This window comes from Eptatretus burgeri, chromosome 1 (genome assembly GCF_056783735.1).
Source record: "Eptatretus burgeri isolate ZD-2024b chromosome 1, Ebu_testis_v1, whole genome shotgun sequence".
Lineage (NCBI taxonomy): Eukaryota > Metazoa > Chordata > Myxini > Myxiniformes > Myxinidae > Eptatretus > Eptatretus burgeri.
Genome location: NC_140961.1, coordinates 8,370,159 through 8,392,078, shown reverse-complemented (window position 1 = coordinate 8,392,078; position 21,920 = coordinate 8,370,159). Strand labels below are relative to the sequence as shown.

The following is a 21,920-nucleotide window of genomic DNA, read 5'->3' as shown; positions in this document are numbered from 1 at the left end:
GTAGGAGAGGGGTGGGAGGGGGTTTTCTCCTCACAGGGAATGTTTCTGATGAAGGTTCAACGTGTCAGTAAAAGTCACGAAGGTGTAATGTGCAGCTGTACAAGCCGTCTCCGAGTGGCAAACGGATTAATCAACATCATGGAGTGTGAGAGGGTGAAAGCTTTGGAATTCCCGAAACGCCAAAAGCCAAATAAAAAGCAATGCTTGAAAGAGAAGAAACATGGGCGAGCACCCTGTTTGGTGAACCTTGTTTTTTGGGGGAATATCTACACCATGACGTAGACTGTAATATACCGTATGGATTCCTCAACCCGATTCCCATCTCCTGTATGACATACGGTGGAATAATTAATTATTTGTCGGAAATAAAGCTGTTGAGACTCATGGAGGAGCCACATCATAGACAGATCAGGACAAAACATAACAAAAGGAACAGTAGAGACAGAGGGTGGGGGACACCAACAGAGGGATTGAGGGATAAAATAGAGGGGTACATGCACAAGAAAGGGATGTGGGGAAGAATGAGGGCAAGGGGAGGATCTACAGGGTGGACAAGATGGCTGTGGAAGCAAACTCCTCGGAAGAAAAACTGGAAATTTGGAAAGATGTGGGCTTGGGAATGTTCATGTTAATGTGGTAAGCAAAGATCATGGTGCTGAATTGGGGGGTGGGGGGGGGAGGGGTGATGTGAGATGATAGTGAACAGCTGTTTTGAAATCCTGGAGGGAAGAATGAGATTAAAGAGAATGAGATTGTAGAAAAAAATTGCATGAAAGAAAATCTTACGTGTAGAAAATGTCACTGCAAGCTATGATGGCTCTAACGAAGAGAAGTAGCATTTCATCAAGGGAAGACTGTTCTGAATAATCCAAAAAGTACATTTTGGATTCACCCTGGGAACAATGTAATGAAAAGGTGTGAAAAAGTGATTCAACCTGGGAAAAAGGGGAAGTCTTGAAAGACAAAGGCAAAAAGGAAGGCGTCATGTTTGTGTTTATCTGCATGGCAGTGATTCTTTGAGAAAAAAAAATTAAAATAATCTCTTTTGATGTTGACATGAAGCAACATCGTGTCCATTTAAATGTTAATCACTGTTCACAACATTGTTGGAAAAAAAAAAAAAACTTTCTCCAACAACATTCTCAAAGTACATCGACACTCCCTCCCCCTTTTGCACCCCACTGCCCCAACAACACCCACCACCCCATGCCCAGGAATATTTTTTTACTTCTGAAGGGAAAGTAGAGAAAACACGACTATGTCCTTCTCTCCCTATTTTATTGCGTAAAACCTTTCCACCTTTTCATCAATAACGTTGAAGTGCCGCACCAGATTACACGTTATTTTGGTTCATAAATTTGGATTGGATGGGACTCCGTGGGACTCATAAATAAAAAATAGAAAACCTACTCTTCGGGAGTACCTCTTGTGCAGCAGCTGCCCTTCACAGAGGAGATCAACAGATGATGGGATTTGGGCAAAGCCTTTGAGACCCCCACTCTTTGATGATAGGAGGAAAACCAAGGGGTAACCTTCCCAGGTCAGATTGCAGTGGTGTGTGTCAGGGTGGAGCTGAGGTGTCGGCACCAGATGGCGGTCTCCTTGGGTGAACCTGAGGCGGTCCCTTCGGGTGGGTGCTTGGAATGTCTCATCCTGAAGAGAAGAAGATCACCTGTCTCTGTTATCATCTGAAATTGAGCATTTGAACATCGGAATTGCAACACTCTCTGAGGTTCTGAGATCATGGCGGTTGGCTACACCTACTATTGGTCGAGTCGCTCTGATGGTTACCATGCCAAAGGAGATGCTGTAGCTGTGTCCAATAAGCTGACTCTAATAATAACTGAGGTAACACCGGTCAACGAGCATATTATGAGATGAAGGATTCGTCACTCCTTGGTTGTCATTTCCCTGGTCTCTGTGTATGCTCCGATTGAGGCGAGTGATCTCACCGTGAAGGACGTATTCTATGCCTTGCTCGACTCTGTGGTTGACCAGTGCCCCAGGTGAGAGACAATGAGTCTTGGGGGATTTCAATGCATTTAACTAGAACTAATAGGGATGGTTATGAGACATGTGTTGGTCACATGTGAATGTCTGGAACTGTGAACCAAAATAGCACAAAGTTCCTTGACTTTGCAAGAAGTCATGGACTTAGGGTGGCTGGTTCATGGTTTCAGTGCCCACGCTCATCCGCTGCACTTGGGATTCCAATGCTGGTGGTGTGGCAAAGGAGATTGACCATGTGCTTGTTGATGGTCACTGGAGGATGATGCAGAATGGCAGGGTCAACTGGAGTGCTCAGTTTCTCAACACCAAACACGGCCTTGTGGGAGTAACTCGGAAGTTGCAGCTTAAATCTGGGAGAATGGTACCATCCGAGCCTAGGCTGTATGTTGGCAAGCTAGAGGATGAGAGGGTAGCTGATGAGTTTGCGAACAGGCTGAGTGGGGATTTAGGCAGTCTGGGTACTTTGGGAAATCCTGAAGAGTTGTGGAGTGGCTTCAAGACCACCATCCTTGATGTCCCCGGTGGATGTCTTGCAACTCACGGAAGGACGAAGAAGAATTTTGTCTTTCAAGGAACAATGGATACAATTGACCAGAATTGCAGGGCCAGGCTTAATGACAGAGCTAGTTGTTCAGGGAGTTGAGGCACAAAACTGTACGTGCACTGAGGGTGGACAAGGAGGCTGATAAGTGAGGAATGTGTGAGGGGGTAGAACATCACCTGTGGTTTAGTGATTCTCGTCATCCTTAGAGGGGAACTCACGCATTGCATTCCTCCAAGTCTGTCCCTCGATGTACTGCAGTTAGAGCGGAGGGTGGTGAGCTCTTGACAGAGGAGTCTGAAGTGAAGGCCTGCTGGGCTGGTCACTTCGAGCGGCTGAACCAGGCTGATCCACCAGGTGTTGCGTTGGATGTCAGAGGCCTGACTATTTCTTTTGCTGCCCTCCATTCAACTGTGATCCACCTTCGTTTGTGGAACCACAGGCTGTGGTGAACCGGGTAAAATTGGGTAAAGCTCCTGGGATCTGAGGCATCCATGCTGAACTTCTCAAGGCTGGTGGAAATGCTGTACTCATGTCGTTGCATGCAGTTCTGTGTTCTGCCTGGAACACAGGGATCATCCCAACTGACTGGAAGAGGGGCCTTGTTGTCCCCCTCTCTGGAAAGGGAAGGGTGATCGCTAAGACTGCAACAACTGCCAAGGGGCGACGCTGCTCTCAGTGCCAGGCAAGGTCTTTGCTCGGATAATTCTTGATAGGGTTTGCCACCATCTGCTTTAACACCAGCACCCAAAGCAGTCAGGTTTTTCACCAAAGAGGTCAACGATTAACCGTATCCTTGCTCTTCTGGTTCTCACGAAACGCAGACAAGAGTTTCAGAAGGGGCTGCTTGCAGCCTAAGTTGATCTCTGGAAAGCGTTTTATTCAATGAATCGGAATGCCGTCTGGAGGATTCTTGATCTTCGTGGGGTGATTCTCGAACTAAAAGGATCCAGAGAAGAATTGGGAAACTCTAGACCTGTTAGTTTGACTTCAGTTGTTGGGAAGGTGTTTGAGACATTGATTAAAGACCGGATGGGGAACCATTTAAACAAATACAAACTAATTAAAGTTAGTCAGCTTGGGTTTACCAAAGGTAGTTCCTGTTTAACAAATATTTTAGAATTCTATGAAGCAGTGTCTGATTGGTCGGATGAGGGAAAGGCAGTGGACATAGTATATCGAGACTTAAAGAAGGCATTTGATAAGATACCACATCGGAGGTTGTTCGCCAAAGTGAAGGCTTGTGGAGTGGCTGGTCAGGTAGCTAATCGGATTGCAAACTGGCTTCGTGGTAGGAAGCAAAGAGTGGCTGTGAGTGGGATGATGTCTTGCTGGGAGGATGTAAGTAGCGAGGTACCTCAGGGATCAGTACTCGGACCATTACTATTCATTATTTACATCAACGATTTGGATAATGGGGTAAAGAGTAAGCTTTCCAAATTTGTGGATGACACAAAGCTTGGAGGTAAGGTGGATAAGCAGAGGGGGTGGTGAACAGATACAAGAAATTATTAATACTTGTATGGATTGGGCAAAAGACTGGCAGATGGAATTTAACCTGAGCATGTGTAAGGTGTTGGGGATGGGAAAGAACAATAAAAATAGAGATTACAGGATGCAAGGGGTAATTTTGGAGCGTGTCACAAAGGAGAAGGATCTTGGGGTGGTAATAGATATGGGAGGTAAGCAGGCAGCACAGTGCCAGGCAGCTATAAGGTGGATTCGGAGATCAGTGGGGGTAGATAAAAAGCAAATAGGGTTTTAGGCTGTTTCAGGAGGGGGATCAATTATAAATCAAAAGAGTAGTCCTTGAGCGCAGACCTAAAATTTGGCTCACGACTGCCATCAGGAGGCACCAGACTTTTATAATGCATTTTAGATAGCTATACATCTGAGTATTCCAAAAGGTCCATGTAAACTTTTCTTTGTGGTGGCTTAGTGCTAGAGCACACGAATCTTTATCACGACCCCCAGAATGACAAAAATGAAGGAAAATAACTGATTTTTTCCTAGTCCTGGAATTATTTTCTTAAAATCCTTGCAATATAGCTTAACTATGTTTTATAAGATACTCTTTAGTGTTTATTAGATTCATATATTACTATACTAAATGTATAAACACTAGTATCATGCATACTTGGGGATTATCTTTGTAATCCATTCATCATTTCAAAAGTGCTTCAAACATATATAAATATATATATATATATATATATATATATATATATATATATATATATATATATATATATATATATATATATCTTCAAACAGCAATGTATTGTTATATAGGCCTTAGTGAAAAATGTACCATTATATATCACACAGTTTGACACAATAAAGATAAAGGTCCTGATTTCCTCGAGATGCACTACAAAAGGCAACCACCACCACCACGTCACATTATCTACTTCTATCTAATTTCCAATAACACCATTAGAAACCATTCTAGTTCTGTAGAATATTTATAACTTAGTTGTGATAATAGTAAACCTTTAATTTCCTTACTACAAGTACCAGTACACTATTTTTCATCACTGGCATTATCCTCATCTGAACTGTCCTGTCCCATGGTAAACTCTGAGTCACTTTTCATATTGTCACATGTTTGTAGCTTCCACATCTCTGTGCATTTAAGTCCATTTGCCATGCACTGACAATCACGATGACTGCATACTCCTGAGCATTTGCATGCCATAAACTCAAGCACAACATCTGGGGCAGGTGGGCCCTTCATCCATTGAATGATAAGGTGCCCTTCTTCATTCAGGACCCAACCATGACCTTCAGGACTTGGGATGGATGGATAATTATGTAGGCTACGACCACTCCCATTTTCAAGCAGACAGCAGCTGTGTCACTCTCTGATGATCTGGAATTGACTTGATATTGGTCTGATGAATAGAACAGGTCGATCAGTCTTGATAAATCTTACAGTGTCACTGAATCCGTAGAATCGAAAGTTCTCAATATTATTGTCATCTCTCACAATCAGACCGAAGCACAAGGATGATTGCATTCAAACTGCAGACACGTTGGTGGCATCTCTGTTTTCTCACCACCTCTCATCTGATCAAGTTCTTTCTGCTCTCTCAGCTTTCCAACTACCCCCACTAACTCGATGATGCACACATTCTTCCACTAACCAAATCCTGGTTAAACTCCCAAAATCCAGGCATCTGCACAACTCAACTTTTAATTAGTCTTTTCTCCCATTTGTAAGAGGTTGTATATTAAAGCCTTCTTGAAGTTATATATTAAACCCCACTCTTTCATCCAGGGTTTTAAGCAGGTGATGCACTTCCATCTCATACCATCCCAAGTCTCAACCCGCAACCTTTTCTACCCCTTTTATCCCAACCCGAACCAACCCTCTTAGCAGCAGGTCACATTGTTTCCTCCCCTCCTGTTTCTCCTCTTTCCTGTCTAAGCATTCACTTCCTTGCACCTGGTGTTGGCTAAATGGCTAAAGTGGTGGGCTTGGGATCCGAGGGCCCCGAGTTCAAATCCTGTTTGGTTGTTGAATTAATACCAGGTGGGGTTGATTCAGCTTCCATCCTTCTGAGGTCAGCAAAATGAGTACCAGCTTGCTGGTATCCTGTGTTGAGTGGCGACCCGTCCAGGATTGTGCCCGATAGCCAAGGAGACTGATTAGGCAGTACCAACGCTCTGCACAGTGTGGTCCAAATGGATGGATGGATTCCCTTCCTTGTCATGGCCCTCTTCCTCACCGTTAGTCTGTTGCCTCCAAAAATATGTTTTGGCCTTTTTACCCTTCAAAATATCTATTTGGCAATGAAAATAAAGTGCGATAGAGAAAACATAAACGCGCTGATGAACTGCATTTTTTTTCTTTTCCAAGACCGAGGCTCATAGAGGAGCAAGAATGAAACTGTCAATGTGATAGTGGGGCAACAATTGAGCCCAACTAGCAAGGGAATGAATGAACTGGGAAAGGAGGAGAGAGACAGAGAGACAGAGAGAAGTGTAGGAAAGTAAAATCAGCAAGCAAGAAGGTTCATTGGTTCGGAAGGGTTCATTGGGGATAATAAACATCATGAGTCAGGATTTGAGATGACATGAAGTGGTGATGTACAGTGCACTGCCTACTTGAAGTCCTGGAGGGAAGAGTGAGAAGAGCGAGACAGAACAGCCTCTTGAAGGTGGTTCTATCCTGTTGATAGGAGAAGTGAGGAATAAAAAAGTTCAGGTGTGCAGTTGACCTGGTTTTGGAAGTTTAACCAGGAGCGGGTGACTGGAAGACCGTGTGCATCCTGGTGCTCCAAGTTTTAAGATTCGTCCAATCTTTTTGAATCCTTTCAACTCTGCAACAAAGGCCTAATAGCAATAATGATGTTTTTAATGTTCATTTTAAGGTAATGAAATTTGCTTGCTCTTTCAAGTCAAGGATCTGTGATAATATCAACATTCATGTGATCTGTGACTCATACGGTACGGTAGAGTTGGCCTTCAAGTCTTCATGGCTTTTTTTTATTTTATTGTTGCCTTCAATATTCCCAGAGGATAAAAAGTCCCATTTTCTAAATGCAAACTCATTTGTGTTGTGGAAAAAAGCAGGCCTTCTTGAAAATTAGAAACACCGATCTAATATAGTCGATGCGGCACAATCACATCTCCTGTAATTGCGACCGCTGTCTCTTCACAACATTTCTGCAGTAACAGGATTTGTTAATGCATATTCCTTCGCTTATGGTTCACAATGAATGAAAGCACGTGACACTATGATGTGTACAGTACAAGGTCACGTACTTTGGCTCGACGGTCTGAGCGACTCTTGAGCGAGCTCCGACCGTTTGCCAAATTGAGAGCAGCTCACCGCTTTACAAGCCGTTTGTTCATCTTGTCTGTTTCTGTGCAGTGAGTGAAAATGTCGAGATGACACAAGTCGAGTTGGGAAAACAAATTGGGGTTATTGTTACGAATCTGGAAGCCATGAGCACTCAACATACAGGTCCTATAGCTCAGTTATTTTGATAATTAAATATGGATAGATAGCTCCCTTTCCCTTGTTTAATGGGTAATTAAATGTTCATTCGCTGTAGAGTTATTTTGATAGTCAGGGTTTTCTTTTATTTTTACACCACCAACATCGTCTACAACAACACCAGCATCACCCTCACCTTCACCTCGCTCAGACCGACGCCATGGCCTACGTGCGTGTCGGCACATACGTGGGCGGAGTCCAATGTGCCAGGCGGGGTTTCTTTGGGGCATTGGCATCTTGGATTTCGCTCCAAATATGGGCATGGCACCCCTCTCAGCCAATCGGAGGGGTGTGAGCGAGATTGCAGTCGGGCAGCCAATGAGAGAGGGCCACGCCTGGATGGACGGCGCGAGAGAGAAAGAAAGGAAAGGAGAGCCGAGCATAAGTGCGGCGGAACTGCTGGAAAACGAAGAGTGTTTTTGGTTGTCGGGATGAGCCCTGACGGAGCTCTCGACTCTGTTCGCGGCTCGCTTGCACCTGGTTCTATCATCGCCTCTCGCTGCTGCCTGGTTGTATCATCGCCGGCGCCGACGCCTGGTTGTATCATCGCCGTCGCTCGCGCCTGATTCTTCGGACCGCATCTTGATGCTGGCCTGGTCCGCTCGTGTCAGCCAAACCACACGAGGTGGACAGGCCCATGTCCTTCTGGGTATCCGTGTTGTGTGTGTCTGTCGGTGGGCCCGCCTATAAGTAGTAAATTGTTAAGTGCCTTTGCTGTACACTATTTGCCTTGCATCTCTTATTAGTCGTGATAACTCTGCCCTTACGTGTTCCCCTCCTTCCCATCCTATTGTAAATAAATACCCATGTGTTAAATGTATCAACTGTTTTTGGTGTTTCTTCCATTGGTTTAACACGGTGAGTGTTGGGAGAATTAGAGAAGGCCGTTGTTGCCGTAGTGGTGTGCATTTGGGACCGACGGAAGCTCGGTGACCATCCGCTCGGGTCACGCACGGGTCGAGCGCGTATACGGCTCGTCCCGTATGAGTGCCGTCGAGGGTGTGAATACTCGGTAGCTCGCCACGTGGGTCTAGGTATTTTGAAGTTTGGCAAATAATCCTGTACCACGTGGTGGAATTATTGACGATTCACGGTCCGGTAAGGGACCTGTTCCCTCGGAGTTTTCCGAAAGGTACGATCTAAATTCCGGGTGTTCGGCAGAGTCGACCCTACTGCTCCACCTAGCGGTCGTGCTCGCAGCCGATCCCCGGCCCGCAACATTATCCCCACACGCGAGTAAACTGGTGTAAACCAAATGTAATACATTATTATCATGATTATTATTATTATTTTGAAGCAAACAAGTGTTTACATTTTTAGATTGCATTCACAAAGTGTACCCCATTGCCTGATTGATGGCATTCATACACTTCGTTCATCATGCTAAATCGTAAGAAAAAAAAACGTATTGTATGCTTTAAATGTCCTTTGCCTGATTTCAGTGGACAACCATTTCTAGCATTATTCCACTTTCTTGATAAGTAACAAATGGCTAAAGGTAATTGAACAATACATCAAGATGTGTTCGCAAAGACAAAAGTGTAACACTGCAGAGCAGTGAAGGGATGGATCACAGAAAATACAGATGGAATGGAGCTTGAGCAAAATGTGCAAAAACGACCGAGGCATTCTTCCATCTTTCAGTGATTCTGTAGAAGTGTATCGGATTTAGTATGTTGATAAGAGCAAGAAAATGCACAAAGGTCTCGACTTCAAGCATCGCAGAAGGCCTGGGGGACAGTTTGACCTCCAGCAACGGTTAAATGATGCTCTCGATGAAAGCCTCACCGGCCATCAGGAACATTGAGGTATCAAATACCATCAATCTGACCTTTAGCCTGCACAGGACAAGTAGCTTAAGCAGGACAGACAATTACTGAGTTTTACGTGATTTACCTTTCAGTAGGACAATGCCATCATCCATCAGACCTGTAATGTGCAAGACTCGTTTGGGGAATTTGACTTTGTCTTTCGTTATACATTCTGAACATATCATCAGTCTGATAAAGCATCTTTGGGATGAGTGACACCATCGTGGAACGCCCCGTAAGGAAGTACCATCCTTTATAATGTGACCATCATCGCATTGTTGCTGTCATTTAGGCCGGAGCAGGTACAACCACCATTTCCTATATCTCAAAAGTAGAGCTGAAAGGATGGCCTCGAGGTACGCACACTCGCTTCTAAGCTGTTTATTTTGGGTATGAATCCCGACCCAGCTATAAACTGTCATCCCGGTGTTTCACAGGCAGGGTGATTCATCAATGTGTGTGCCGTCCCTTAGATCTACGATAAGCAGGCGTCCCGTCTGCCAGCACTCATTGGTGGACGTTAAAGATCTCAGGGAGTCCTTCGCGAAGAGTAGGCAAGCTATCACCGGCACCCTGAATAAATACAAAATTCCTGCCCTAACCAGCAGAGGGCACCACATCAGCGGTACAGCGTGCCCTCAACCAAACGAACGAAGACAAATTTCTTAAGATTCTGGCCAGTAGTTATAAATATGACACACGCATGACATCGCAAAAACCATGCTCAGCAAATGAGAACATCAACAGCAGAATTAAACTCCTTGTTTTATTTTCGATAACCACAGCCAAATATGGTTTATCAATGCACACTACCTTTTTTATTAATCGACCTTTTTGCCGATTTCAGTTTTCGGATGCAGGAATAATGCATTCTTTATTTTGAAATGATAATTTAATCCTATATTATGTGTCATGCTGCAAATTTCATTGAGGGTCGGAGAGTACTGACATTGTGATGACGGCAGAGCGAATCACGTATTTATGGCTTACATCAGGTGGTAGAAATAATTTCAACACTCGTTTGCAATATTATATGGCTTGGTATTACACTTGAATCACCTTTATCATAATATGCATAAAATTTTCAACAACAAAAAAACCAATAATCTAGTTTTCCAGATAATGTAGTTTTATTGGGATCAAGGCCAGGCTGTAAATTACATTCTATATTTGTACTTAAATTAACTCAAAATCCAATTATCTGGAGTGCAATATGCTCGAGAAATGCACACCCACCTCTATATCACCACAGTCGCATTCTTCTCCGGGTTCCACGTAACCGTTGCCGCAGCGTTGTCCCCCGTAAAGCGTCTTCACATCAGGCATGTTGTACAAGCAAACACCGCCTCCCTTCTCCAGACTCTTTTCCAGATCAAGTTGGCTGCAGCTGCTAAAGGTTCTTGGAAATGGTTTCCTGGAGGTTTAAAATAAGTGAGTATATCGTTTAAGGGAAAACTTTACTCGGCTATCCAAAGTATCCGCCGGGATTGAAACAAGACTTTCACATTCAATTCTTTGGATGACATCAATGCCCTATGTTGGAAAGGCCTGCTTTGTGATGCTATCCGAGTACATGTAGCTTGTGATGCGGATATCCTAGGTTTCGGTCCCAAATACCGTGTTGATTTGCCTGCGAGCATCTTGTAATATCATTGCCCTGAAATTGCAACTGCAGAGAAAGAAGTGTTGTCCATACCCAGTAGCAGGTGCCATGATGCAGCCACCTTCATCAGACTTGGATTTACAGTAGCAATTCCTTTCTCCTGCGTCGTGGTTCATACCAAAGTTGTGACCCAGCTCATGTGCCATGGTGGCAGCCAGGCCCATTGCAGGCTCAGAGTGATCCTGAAAACAAAAAACAGTTTGTCACTGTTTGCAAAAAATATCAATCGCAATGCATGCAATGTTGCTGTAAAATGGTAACATAGTAATCTTGATAAATAGGAGTTTGAGGGAACTTCTTCTTTTGTAAGCAGCGCAAGGCTGTGTGTGGGGCAGTAACATTGGCTGAGGGTGTGGCTGTGCCACTTATGCAACGCCCTCTGCTGGTTAGCGCAGGAATTTGGTGTTTATTTAGGGTGCCGGTGATAGCTTGCCGACTCTTCACGAAGGACACCATAGAATCTTTAACATCCATCAACTAATGCCGGCAGATGGGAGGCCAGTTTAACACCCATCTGAGGGACAGCACGCACAATGATGAATCACCCTGCCTGTGAAACATGGGGATGACAGTTTATAGCTGCGTCGAGATTCAAACACAGGCTAGGCAGCTAAGAGGCGAGGGTGCGTACATCTAGACCATCCTTCCAGCCCATTATGAAAGATGTAGACTCAGGATGAGAAGCACGTTTCATGTCACTTGCTTTTTTGGATACTGGGAGAGAAGGTCAAGGAGTTAGGAGAGGAGAGAGGGCGTTGAGGACATGAAAAAAAAAACACAAAAAACTCTTAGGAAGCTCCCACAAAGGCTTAGGCCAATGTCCTGATGAATTAAAGACGTTTTATGGTGGAAATAAAAACATCTAAAAGCAATGACATCTGAAATTTCCCACACTTACCATGATATTGCTGAAGCACAATAAGCATTTTCGCTAAAGCAATGTCTCATGGTCACTTCAAAATTAATTCCAGGTTTCCATCACAGTGGAATAAAATCCAACGATAAAACTGCACCAGGAGTTGCTGCATTGAGTATTACACCATCCTTTTGTAGGTGATTTTAACCCTGCTGTCTTGTCTATAATCCGAAATCATAATGCGCTTATTCTGGTTGTTCGTTTGTCTGTCTATCTGATGATTTTCCCACTACTCGACCGGAGACTATGAACCCATTTGATTATAAATGTCTTTGAGGCGTTCCGATTGAATTATTCTTCCATTACGAATGATCTTGCAATGATGATTTTTTAATCATTTAGCTTACATTGAGGAGGCAAGCAGAAGGATGGAGAGTTGTTAAGGAGGCTGGCAGAAAGGGGACACAGATTTGCGTTGAGGCTTTGTGGGAGAGAGGTTGTTGACTTGAGGTTTGGGAGGAAGGGGTTGAAGAGTTGAAGAAGAAAGAGAAAGGGGAGTACAGAGAATTGGAGTGGGGACAACCACAGAGAGTTTGGGGGGAGAGAGTTGGGAGAGGGTGGTTGAGGCTTTGGGGAAAGGGTGGTGTTGAGGACTTTGGGTTTGGAGTGGGGATTGAGGACTTCTGGAAGAAAGGGGTGGGGAGGACAGAGAGATGAGGGAGGGGGTTGCATACTTGTAGTTTTATTTTTTGGGGAGGGGACAGTGGAAAACTTGAAGAAAAGGGGAGTGGAGGAAAAAAAGAATTTGAGTGGGGGCAGTAAAGGGATAGAGTTGGAAGAGGGGTTGAGGCTTTGAGGGGGAGGGTTGGAACTTGCGGTTGGGGGATTGGTTGAGGACATGTGGTTGGGATGAAGGGTTGAGAACTTGAAGAAGAAAGGGAGATGGTAGAGGACAGACTATGGGTGGGGGGAGGGAGAGGGGGGTTGAGGTTTTGAGGGGGGTGGTTGAGGACTTCCTGTGCATGGGGGGGGGGGAGTTAAGGACTTGGGAGATTGAAGACTTCCTGTGCATGGGGGGGAGCAGTTAAGGACTTGGGAGATTGAGGACTTGTCACATCTTACATTTTGCCGAAATTCCAAGAGCTCCTCCTACTGGTATGCACATAAAATCTGTTGTTGCAGTTCTGTGAAGCTGGCACAACCTCCTGCCCCAAGCAATGGCACACAACATATAGCGGTCCCAATAAAGTTATTTGACATCACCCTTCCCTTATGTTTCGTGGCGTTATGGGACAAAATGTGTTGCATGGGCTTTTAGGCAGGTCTTCATTCCCATTCTTTATTCTTTCATCAAATTCACTTTACTGCACACATGAACCTCCTTTCTTCACACAAGCATGCAGGCAATAACACCAGAATAGCTCATTTGCAAATGCCGCCAAAACACATTCAAACCTAGTGCCATTCTCCAATGAAGTATCACCTCAGAACTTTGCCATACTCAAACGACAATGCGACAGAATTTCTCCAACCACCACAACACCTTCCTAAAAATCCCCACATCATCGAACCACAATCCAAGCTCGGCGACACACACCACAACGATCACCACCGAAACAATGACCACAACCACCTCCGTCCCAAACTCTCCGCACCACAACCGCTACACTACACCACCACTTTTGTCGCTCAACCACAGGTCAGGTCAGGTATGGGAGCATGTGCCAGAACAGCGCGTCGCTGCGTCCACTTTCCGCCGGTACTCCCGGGGCCTCTGTCTGGCCATCCCCCAGGCAGATGCCAGGCCCATCCCCATCTCCTTGAGATGATGGTCAACCTGTTGCAACTGCAACCGGCCCACTGGCCTCCTCCACTCATGAGACTCCCTCGCTGAGAGAATCTGGTGAGCAGGATCAGCGTCAGGAAAACAAGCCACATGTCCATACAGCCGCAGCTGACGCTCACGGACTATGCAGGTAACAAATCTCATCTGAGTCTCTCTCAGCAACCGCTCGTTGGAAACAAAATCCGACCAGCGATAGCCAAGGATTCTCCGAAGAGACCTGGTACCAAAGGAATTAAGTCTCCGTCTCAGATCCTTGGTCAAAGTCCAAGTCTCGCACCCATAGAGCAAGACTGGAAGTACCAAGGACCTGAAGACTAGGACTTTCGTCCTCCCGCACAGGTACCGGCAGCGCCACACCCCATGATCCAGTGAATCCATGACTCCCCAGGCCCGACCCAGACGTCTATTGACCTCCGGCTCACAACCTGCGGAGACATGAATTTCACTGCCAAGGTAAGTGAATCTATCCACGACCTCAACATCCTCACCACAAACAGACACAGACAGGACAGCAGCATCCAAGATGTCACCGAAAGCCTGGATCTTAGTTTTGACCCAAGAAATCCGTAATCCCAACGGCTCCGACTCCTCATTCAGCACCTCGAGGGCCCCCAAGAGGATGTCTAAAGTCTCCGCAAAGATGACTGCATCATCTGCAAAATCAAGGTCCGAGATCTTGACATTGCCAAACGATGCACCGCAACTTGATCTCTTCGACATCCTCCCAAAAATCCAATCCATACAAGTGCTAAAAAGTGTGGGGGCAAGTACACATCCCTGACGAACTCCAGTAACAACTGGAAATAAGTCAGAGATGGTACCACCACACTTCACAGCACTCTCAGTACCAGAGTAGAGTTCAGACATCAGATTGATCAGTTTCGGTGGCACCCCATGAAGACCAAGAATCCTCCAGAGGACATCCCGATTCACTGAATCGAACGCTTTACAAAGATCAACATAGGCTGCAAGCAGCCCCTGCCGAAACTCTCGTCTGCGTTCGGTGAGGACACGAAGTGCAAGGATACGGTCAATCGTTGACCTCTTTGGTGTAAAGCCTGACTGCTCTGGATGCTGGTGCTCAAGCAGATGGTGGCGAACCCTATCAAGAATTATCCGAGCAAAGACCTTGCCCGGCACTGAGAGCAGCGTCACCCCTCGGTAGTTGTTGCAGTCTTGGCGATCACCCTTCCCTTTCCAGAGAGGGACAACAAGGCCCCTCTTCCAGTCAGTTGGGATGATGCCTGTGTTCCAGGCAGAGCACAAAACTGCATGCAACGACACGAGTGCAGCATTTCCACCAGCCTTGAGAAGTTCAGCATGGATGCCACAGATCCCTGGAGCTTTGCCCCGTTTCAACTGGTTCACTGCAGCCCGTGTTTCCACAAGCGATGGTGGACCACAGTTGATTCGAGGGTCAGCAACAGGGATTGTAACACCCTTGACGTCCAACTCGACAGCTGGGGGATCAGCCTGGTACAACCGCTCAAAGTAACCGGCCCAGCGGGCCTTCACTTCAGACTCCTCTGTCAAGAGCCTACCACTCTCTGCTCGAACTGCAGTGCTCCGAGGGATGGGCTTGGATGAACGTAATGCGCGAATTCCCCTGTAAGCGGGACGAGAATCACCTGTCCACAGGTGATGCTCTACCCCCTCACAGATTCCTCGCACATAGGCCTCCTTGTCCACCCTCAGTGCACGTACAGTTTTAAGCCTCAGCTCCCTGAACAGCTCAGCTCTGCCATTCAGCCTGGCCCTGCGACTCTGGTCAATGGTATCCAGTGTCCCTTGAGAGACAAAATTCTTCTTTGCCCTGCGGTGAACTCCAAGGCATCCACCGGCAACATCAAGGACGGTGGTCTTGAAGGTGCTCCACAACTCTTCAGGACTCCCCAAAGCACCCAGACCCCCCAAGTGTCCACTCAGCCTGTTCGCAAACTCCTCAGCCACTCTCTCATCCCTGAGCTTGGCAACATCCAGCCTAGGCTGGGATGGTACCATTCTCCAGGATTTAAGGTGCAGCTTTAGAGTTGCTACAACAAGCCTGTGTTCAGTATTGAGGAACTGAGCACTCCGGTAGACCCTGCAGTTCTGGATCATCCTCCAACGACCGTCAATGAGGACATGGTCAATCTCCTTTGCCACACCGCCAGCGTTGGAATACCAAGTCCAGCGATGAGCTTGCGGGCGCTGAAACCATGAACCAGCCACCCTAAGTCCATGACTTCTTGCAAAGTCAAGGAACTTAGTGCTATTCTGGTTCATAGTTCCTGACCCATGGGGACCGACCAACACACACCTCATAACTATCCCTATCAGTTCCAGTCGATGCATTGAAATCCCCCAAGACTAGAAGAGTATCTCGTCTGGGGCACTGATCAACCACAGACTCGAGTGTGGCGTAGAATGTGTCCTTCACGGTGAGATCACTCGCCTCAGTCGGAGCATAAATAGAAACCAGGGAAATGACACCTAAGGAGTGGCGAATCCTTAATCTCATAATACGCTCGTTGACCGGTGTTACCTCAATTATCATTGGGGTCAGCTTATTGGACACAGCTACAGCAACTCCTTGGGTATGGTAACCATCAGAGCGACCAGACCAATAGTAGGTGTAACCACCCACCATTATCTCGCCGCAATCCGGTCTCCGAACCTCAGAGAGAGCTGCAATCCCGATGTCCAAATGCTTGAGCTCAGATGATAACAGAGACAGGTGATCATCCTCTCTTAGGGATAGGACATTCCAGGCACCCACCCGAAGGGACCGCCTCAGGTTAACCCAAGGAGACCGCCGTCTGGTGGACGACACCTCAGCACCACTCCGACACACTCTCCCGCAATCTGACCCAGGGATGTTACCGCGTGGTTGACCGTGGTCTAACTTGACCCCGTGGCTCAACCACACTATGGCCATTAAAGGCCTTGTGGGACTAGTGGGGATGAAGAAGGGCGCGACTGAGTGCCTCGCGACATGTTATTCTCTGAGTTCCGTGGTGTGAAAAAACAGAGAACAAATGAGGCTCTTTCTGGTGCAGAATCCTCGCCTGGGCGAAGCTAATGCCGGGGAAAGCGTCCATGCGCCAATGAGGGCACGGGGAAACACCCATTGTCCGCCTGTTCCACTCTCAAGCACCACCCCTGTTGGGAAATTATAAAAAGAGCACTGCTCTCTGGCCAACCCTTTTCTCATCTGGCTCGCCTGCTCTTCTCTCGTCATCTGGCCCACTCTTTATTCCTGTGGTCAGAGCGGTGGAACAGAGCGGAACGGAGTCCATGACAGTCCGAGCCAGACGGGGCCTGGCGACCGAGCCAGGTGCCAGACAGCATGCAGTTTAAGTTCTTAAACATTACACAAACAGATTTCTTTACACTCATGTTAAGTCTATCCTCTTACACATTCTTTTCTTTATTTCCAAAACCCCCTGACCCACATCTTTACACCTTCTTCTTTGCAACCTCATCTGCCAATCACAGCATACTTCATCAAAACCTCCAATCACACACATTAGACACCCTCAGTTTTCCTCCCCCTTCCCAATCCTCAGCGACTGGGTTGCGTTGGGCCGTCAACAGTGCAAGGTAACAAGAGAGGTCGCTAACTCCTCAAACAACTTTTCCTCATTGCTCTTTGCTCTCTAACTTCCCTCCGGTATGTGTCTGATGGCACCTGCCATGTTTATGTACGATAAGATTGTAGAAGTATGAGATCTGGTTCGCTCTGCACTGCGTCCTTCGTATATACGTGTATTTTCTTTTGCGGCACCTCATAAATCCTTGCTTTCCCCTGCTGTACATATTGATTTGTATTAAAACCTTTTATTGTTCCACATGCCTTTCCTCACCCTCGCTTTATAAATAAATTATAAATGTACCTAGTTTGTCATGATGTTTCCTCCATTGGTCCAGCGAAGTCCGCACGTAATGAGCCGGGAAGTTTTACCCCACTGATTTGCTCTTGTTAGCTGGTGCATACTTGACAGCTCTGCTTTGCTGCACCCGATGCGGCAAGTTTCACGCAAGTGCGCATCAAAGGTACGAGATCCCCCTTGGTGCAGCCGTCCACAAGTCAGGTACCACGCGAAGTAGTAAAACCCAGCCAGGATTGGCAGAACCTATCGGCGCTCGTGGTTGCTTAACAACCCGCTGGAGCACAAAGTTATTTGTGCCTGGTGGCCTCAGGACCAGGTGTTCGGGAGGAACTCGAGCACTTCCCCTCGTGGCGAAACTCGAACCGTGGATCCGTAACACTATCATTAACTGAATTGAATTTCCACAAAAGTAGACATTTTCAGTAATATGATGACCGAATTCCAAATTCGTTTTAATGATCGAGTGGTGTTTTAGTTCATCTTGTGAAGACCCATTCCAGCAAATAACTGTCGCAGTGACCCTTTAGGCCTTATTAATATCGACCCCAGAGGGGAAGATCAGAGCAGGTGTGATCATATGAGTTGCTGCACAAACTGCATGCGACAGTGAAATAACAGGCAAGGTGTGCGCTGAACGATAAAGGTTTCAAAGTTATAACTGGAGCTACGAAGTCAGACTCGAGCCGTCCTGCACATCAATTGGGTGCCCATACAGTATTCCCATTGACATTGCAAACCAATTCCATTGTTACAAGGCCACAAGGCGAGTCACATCCATTCTCGGCCAATTCTCGTTTGATCAATCCTTTGCTTCCATCAAGTGTTCTTCCATAATGTAACATTCAATTAACCATTCAGCGTTTGAACTGACATTTGCACACACACAATGACATACCCTAGCACAGAATAAATCAATGGTGCCTGCATTTTGAAATATGTAGTTTTTTTTTGAAATCTGTGACCTTTTCCTGTGAATTCCTTCAACAAGGCGACTCGTGGTGTAGATCAAGTGATTAAAGTCAAACTGTTTAATTAACATATACCTGAACCACCCACATATGTTGTCACCAGGTTGGTGGATAACATTACTCCAAGAAGGAATGATTTCAATTCAGAAGAAGCTTATTCTCATTCCATGTTCATCACACTCCTGTAGTTTCCAGAAATTTCAACCAATTAGCGATTAAATGCACGTTACGTGCACTGTAAATTGGCTGTAAACCTTCAATCACCGATCGGAGCTTGGATTAAACAAGCTTAGATGAGCTAAGATCCTCGTCCTCTTAATGATGACGTCATAAAAACGAATATGACATCATTGTGATGTATCAGGTTTGCAATAAATTATCTGTGCTAATGCCCGGCTTGATTCCCACAAACAAAATTCAAACAGCTAGCCTAGTTTCGTAGATAATGGTGTAGGCGATTTCCATTAGCGGCGATATTATGACGTCAACTTTTTTTCTCAGAAGAATTTCCAAAATCGGAGATGGTTACTGCCTGCGCCTAGGCTTTCTGCATATACATGGCAAGCTTCACGAAGATCCGATGAAAACTCTGGGTTGTGAAACAAAAAATATCAAAAAATAGGAATGTCGTCATAAAAATGGATATGACATCATAGTGATGTACCATATGTGCGGTAATTCATCTCTGCTAATGCCATGTTCGATTCCCACAAACAGAATTAGAAAAGCTTTCCTAGTTTCAGAGATAATGTTTTCGGCGATTTCCATTAGCGGAGATATTTTGACGTCATAACTTTTTTTTCTCGGAGGAATTTTCAAAATCGGAGATGGTTACTGTCTGCGCAGGGTATTTTTACATATATATGCCAAGTTTCAGGAAGTTTCGATGAAAACTGTAGGCTGTGAAACAAAAAAGTCCACAAGAAGAAGATGAAGAACAACAACGTGAGTAATACTTAGAGATCCTCCACGAGGATCTAAAAAACCACGCACAATTAAGAGACCACTTTACTCTATATTTAATTTGTAAACTGGTCGACTATTTTTTTTTATTTTTAGGAATAGGAACAACAGTTCTTAATGGAAACAAAATACACCAATAAGTAAAAGCATATTCAATTCCACAATATTATCAATGGAGAGGGCCTGGTCTCATCTCTGGGGATCCCTAATTAGCTGCAAAGCGCATGTGATGTAAATTAAGCTGCACTCACTCCTTAATGCTGTATTTGCATTCATATTGTTGTGTTTCCACAAAATTGGCACTCCCACAAGGCAATGGCACCCAACATATCGCAATCTCGAGACAGATATTCCGTGAGTGTTCATTCAGTTTGCCCTTCCATTATGTCCAGTGGGTAAATAGGACAAGATGTGTTGCGTTGGGCTTTTAGTTTGGTCCCTCATTCCATTTGCTGTTCTTTAACCTGTTTTACTTTAATTTATTTCACACACGGACCCCACCATGCACGCATGCACACCACAGGCCAGACAGTGACGTCATGAAGACATACTGCAGTGGCCCCAATCAAACTACGTGCCATTAACGAAGAGATGCCTCACCACAACATAACAATGTCCACCATAATTACAACGCCTCCTAAAAATCCCTACAATAACCTACGCCCGACGTCTTCACCACAAACACCACAACTACCGCTACAACCACTTCAACCTCATCAACACCATCGCTTCAACCACTCCCAATGCCTGAATTACCTTACCACAAACACCACAGCGCTTCCCCCACCTCACTACAACCTCCACAACTTCCGTCAGCTCCCTGGACGCTCACAATAATCATTTGAGATGCCAGGGAATGGCGACATTGCAGGTGCCTGCAAGTCAGAACACTTTGGCATGGAGCTCGAAGCACAAGTGTGCACTGGGACTTATTTGGCAACGACCAGGTAGCCCTGGCGCTCCACTAGATAACAGCACTTGAGTGGAGTCCAGGGCACGTTTCATGGTCAGAGAGCGCGACCGAAAACATGTGCCCCATATAAATCACGGAGCTCTCTTATGTGGCTGAACCTGGGAACAACTGAGGCCATTTTTGGCTCTGAAGTCTGGCGGTGGGGGGGGGGGGCTACTTCTCGGGGTGGCATCTGCACGCCAATGGGGATGCTCAGAAACGCATACAGGGTCTTTTGATCTGATTTTTGGCTCCGCCTTTGCCCGGGTTCTGTAAAAATAGCAGCAGAGAGTGAATCAAAACACTCCGAGCCGAGCATCAGAAAGAAACTCTCCGAGCCGAGTGCCAGACTCACCAAACAAGAGCCGAGTGGAGCCTCACCATTGAGAGCCGAGGGCAGTGCGAGCCATTGCCGAGGAGTTGCACAATCATTGCCGGGTCACCAGCGCTCGGCTCACGCTGTGTTCGCAGCCATGATCATTAAATCATACTTACAGACTCTTACACACCACACCCCGTCAAGCTATCTTCTCACGCATATATCTATCCCATCTATTGCGTCGTCTGCTGTGGACGCATCACTGAAAGAGCCTTACCAATTCGCACTACTTCATACTTCCTCTCCTGCACCTCATCTGCATCACATTTGCACCTCACACTCACATACCATAGACACCCAAGTTATCTTCCCTCGCACCCCCCTCCGAGGCGATTGGGTTGTGTAGGACCATCGACCGCCCCAGCTACCAAGAGGTCGCTTACATCTCGCTGCTTCTCCTCTCTCTGGACTATCTAATTTCCTCGGGTGTGTGCCTGCTGACACCTGTAATGTGTAATGTATTTTGAGATTGTGGAAGTTTTACATTGGTTTAGCTCTGCTCTGTGTCTTTTTGTAAATAATTGCATTCCTTTTGCCGCACCACATGGATCCTTGATTTCCCCACAATACACTTGTGAATAAAACCTTTTATTGTGCCACATGACCTGTCCTCACCCTTGCTTATCAATAAATTGCTTATAAATGTACCGATCTGTCCATGTTCGTCTTTTCCCCATTGGTCCAGCATGGTACGCACATTAGTTTAGCTAGAAAGTTCTACCCCATCAATTTGCTCTTGTTAGACAGTGCACACTCACTGTATTGCTCGGCAGTAATTTGGGTGTGTGCTGAGTACACGAGACCCCAATTGATTTGGATGTCCACAGGTGAGGTATCACGTGAAGCAGTGTAACCAAGCCCGGATTGGCAGTGTGAATCGGCGTTTGCGGGTGCTTTGCAACCTGCCGGTGCGTGGAGTTATCTGTGCCCGACGGCCTCAAGACCCGGTGTTCGAGAGGGACCAGAGTGCTTCCCCTCGTGGTGAGCCTCGAACCCCAATTCCATAATAATATTGAGTAAGGTGGGACAAGATGACCTCAATCGGAATGGTGAT

At 46.0% G+C, this 21,920-nt stretch overlaps 1 protein-coding gene across 6 annotated transcripts in view; it reads right to left on the bottom strand.

Moving 5' to 3' along the window:
• The window catches only part of LOC147033820 (disintegrin and metalloproteinase domain-containing protein 12-like), an 868,480-nt gene that overhangs the window by 146,892 nt on the left and 699,668 nt on the right, over positions 1 to 21,920 (bottom strand). For all 6 annotated transcript variants that reach the window (XM_085871429.1, XM_085871449.1, XM_085871421.1 and 3 more), the window contains 2 exons: positions 11,064 to 11,212; positions 10,604 to 10,781 (listed from right to left, as the gene is read on the bottom strand). In XM_085871429.1, the coding sequence (XP_085727555.1) occupies positions 10,604 to 10,781; positions 11,064 to 11,212 (327 nt within the window). The remainder of the gene's footprint in view (positions 1 to 10,603; positions 10,782 to 11,063; positions 11,213 to 21,920) is intronic.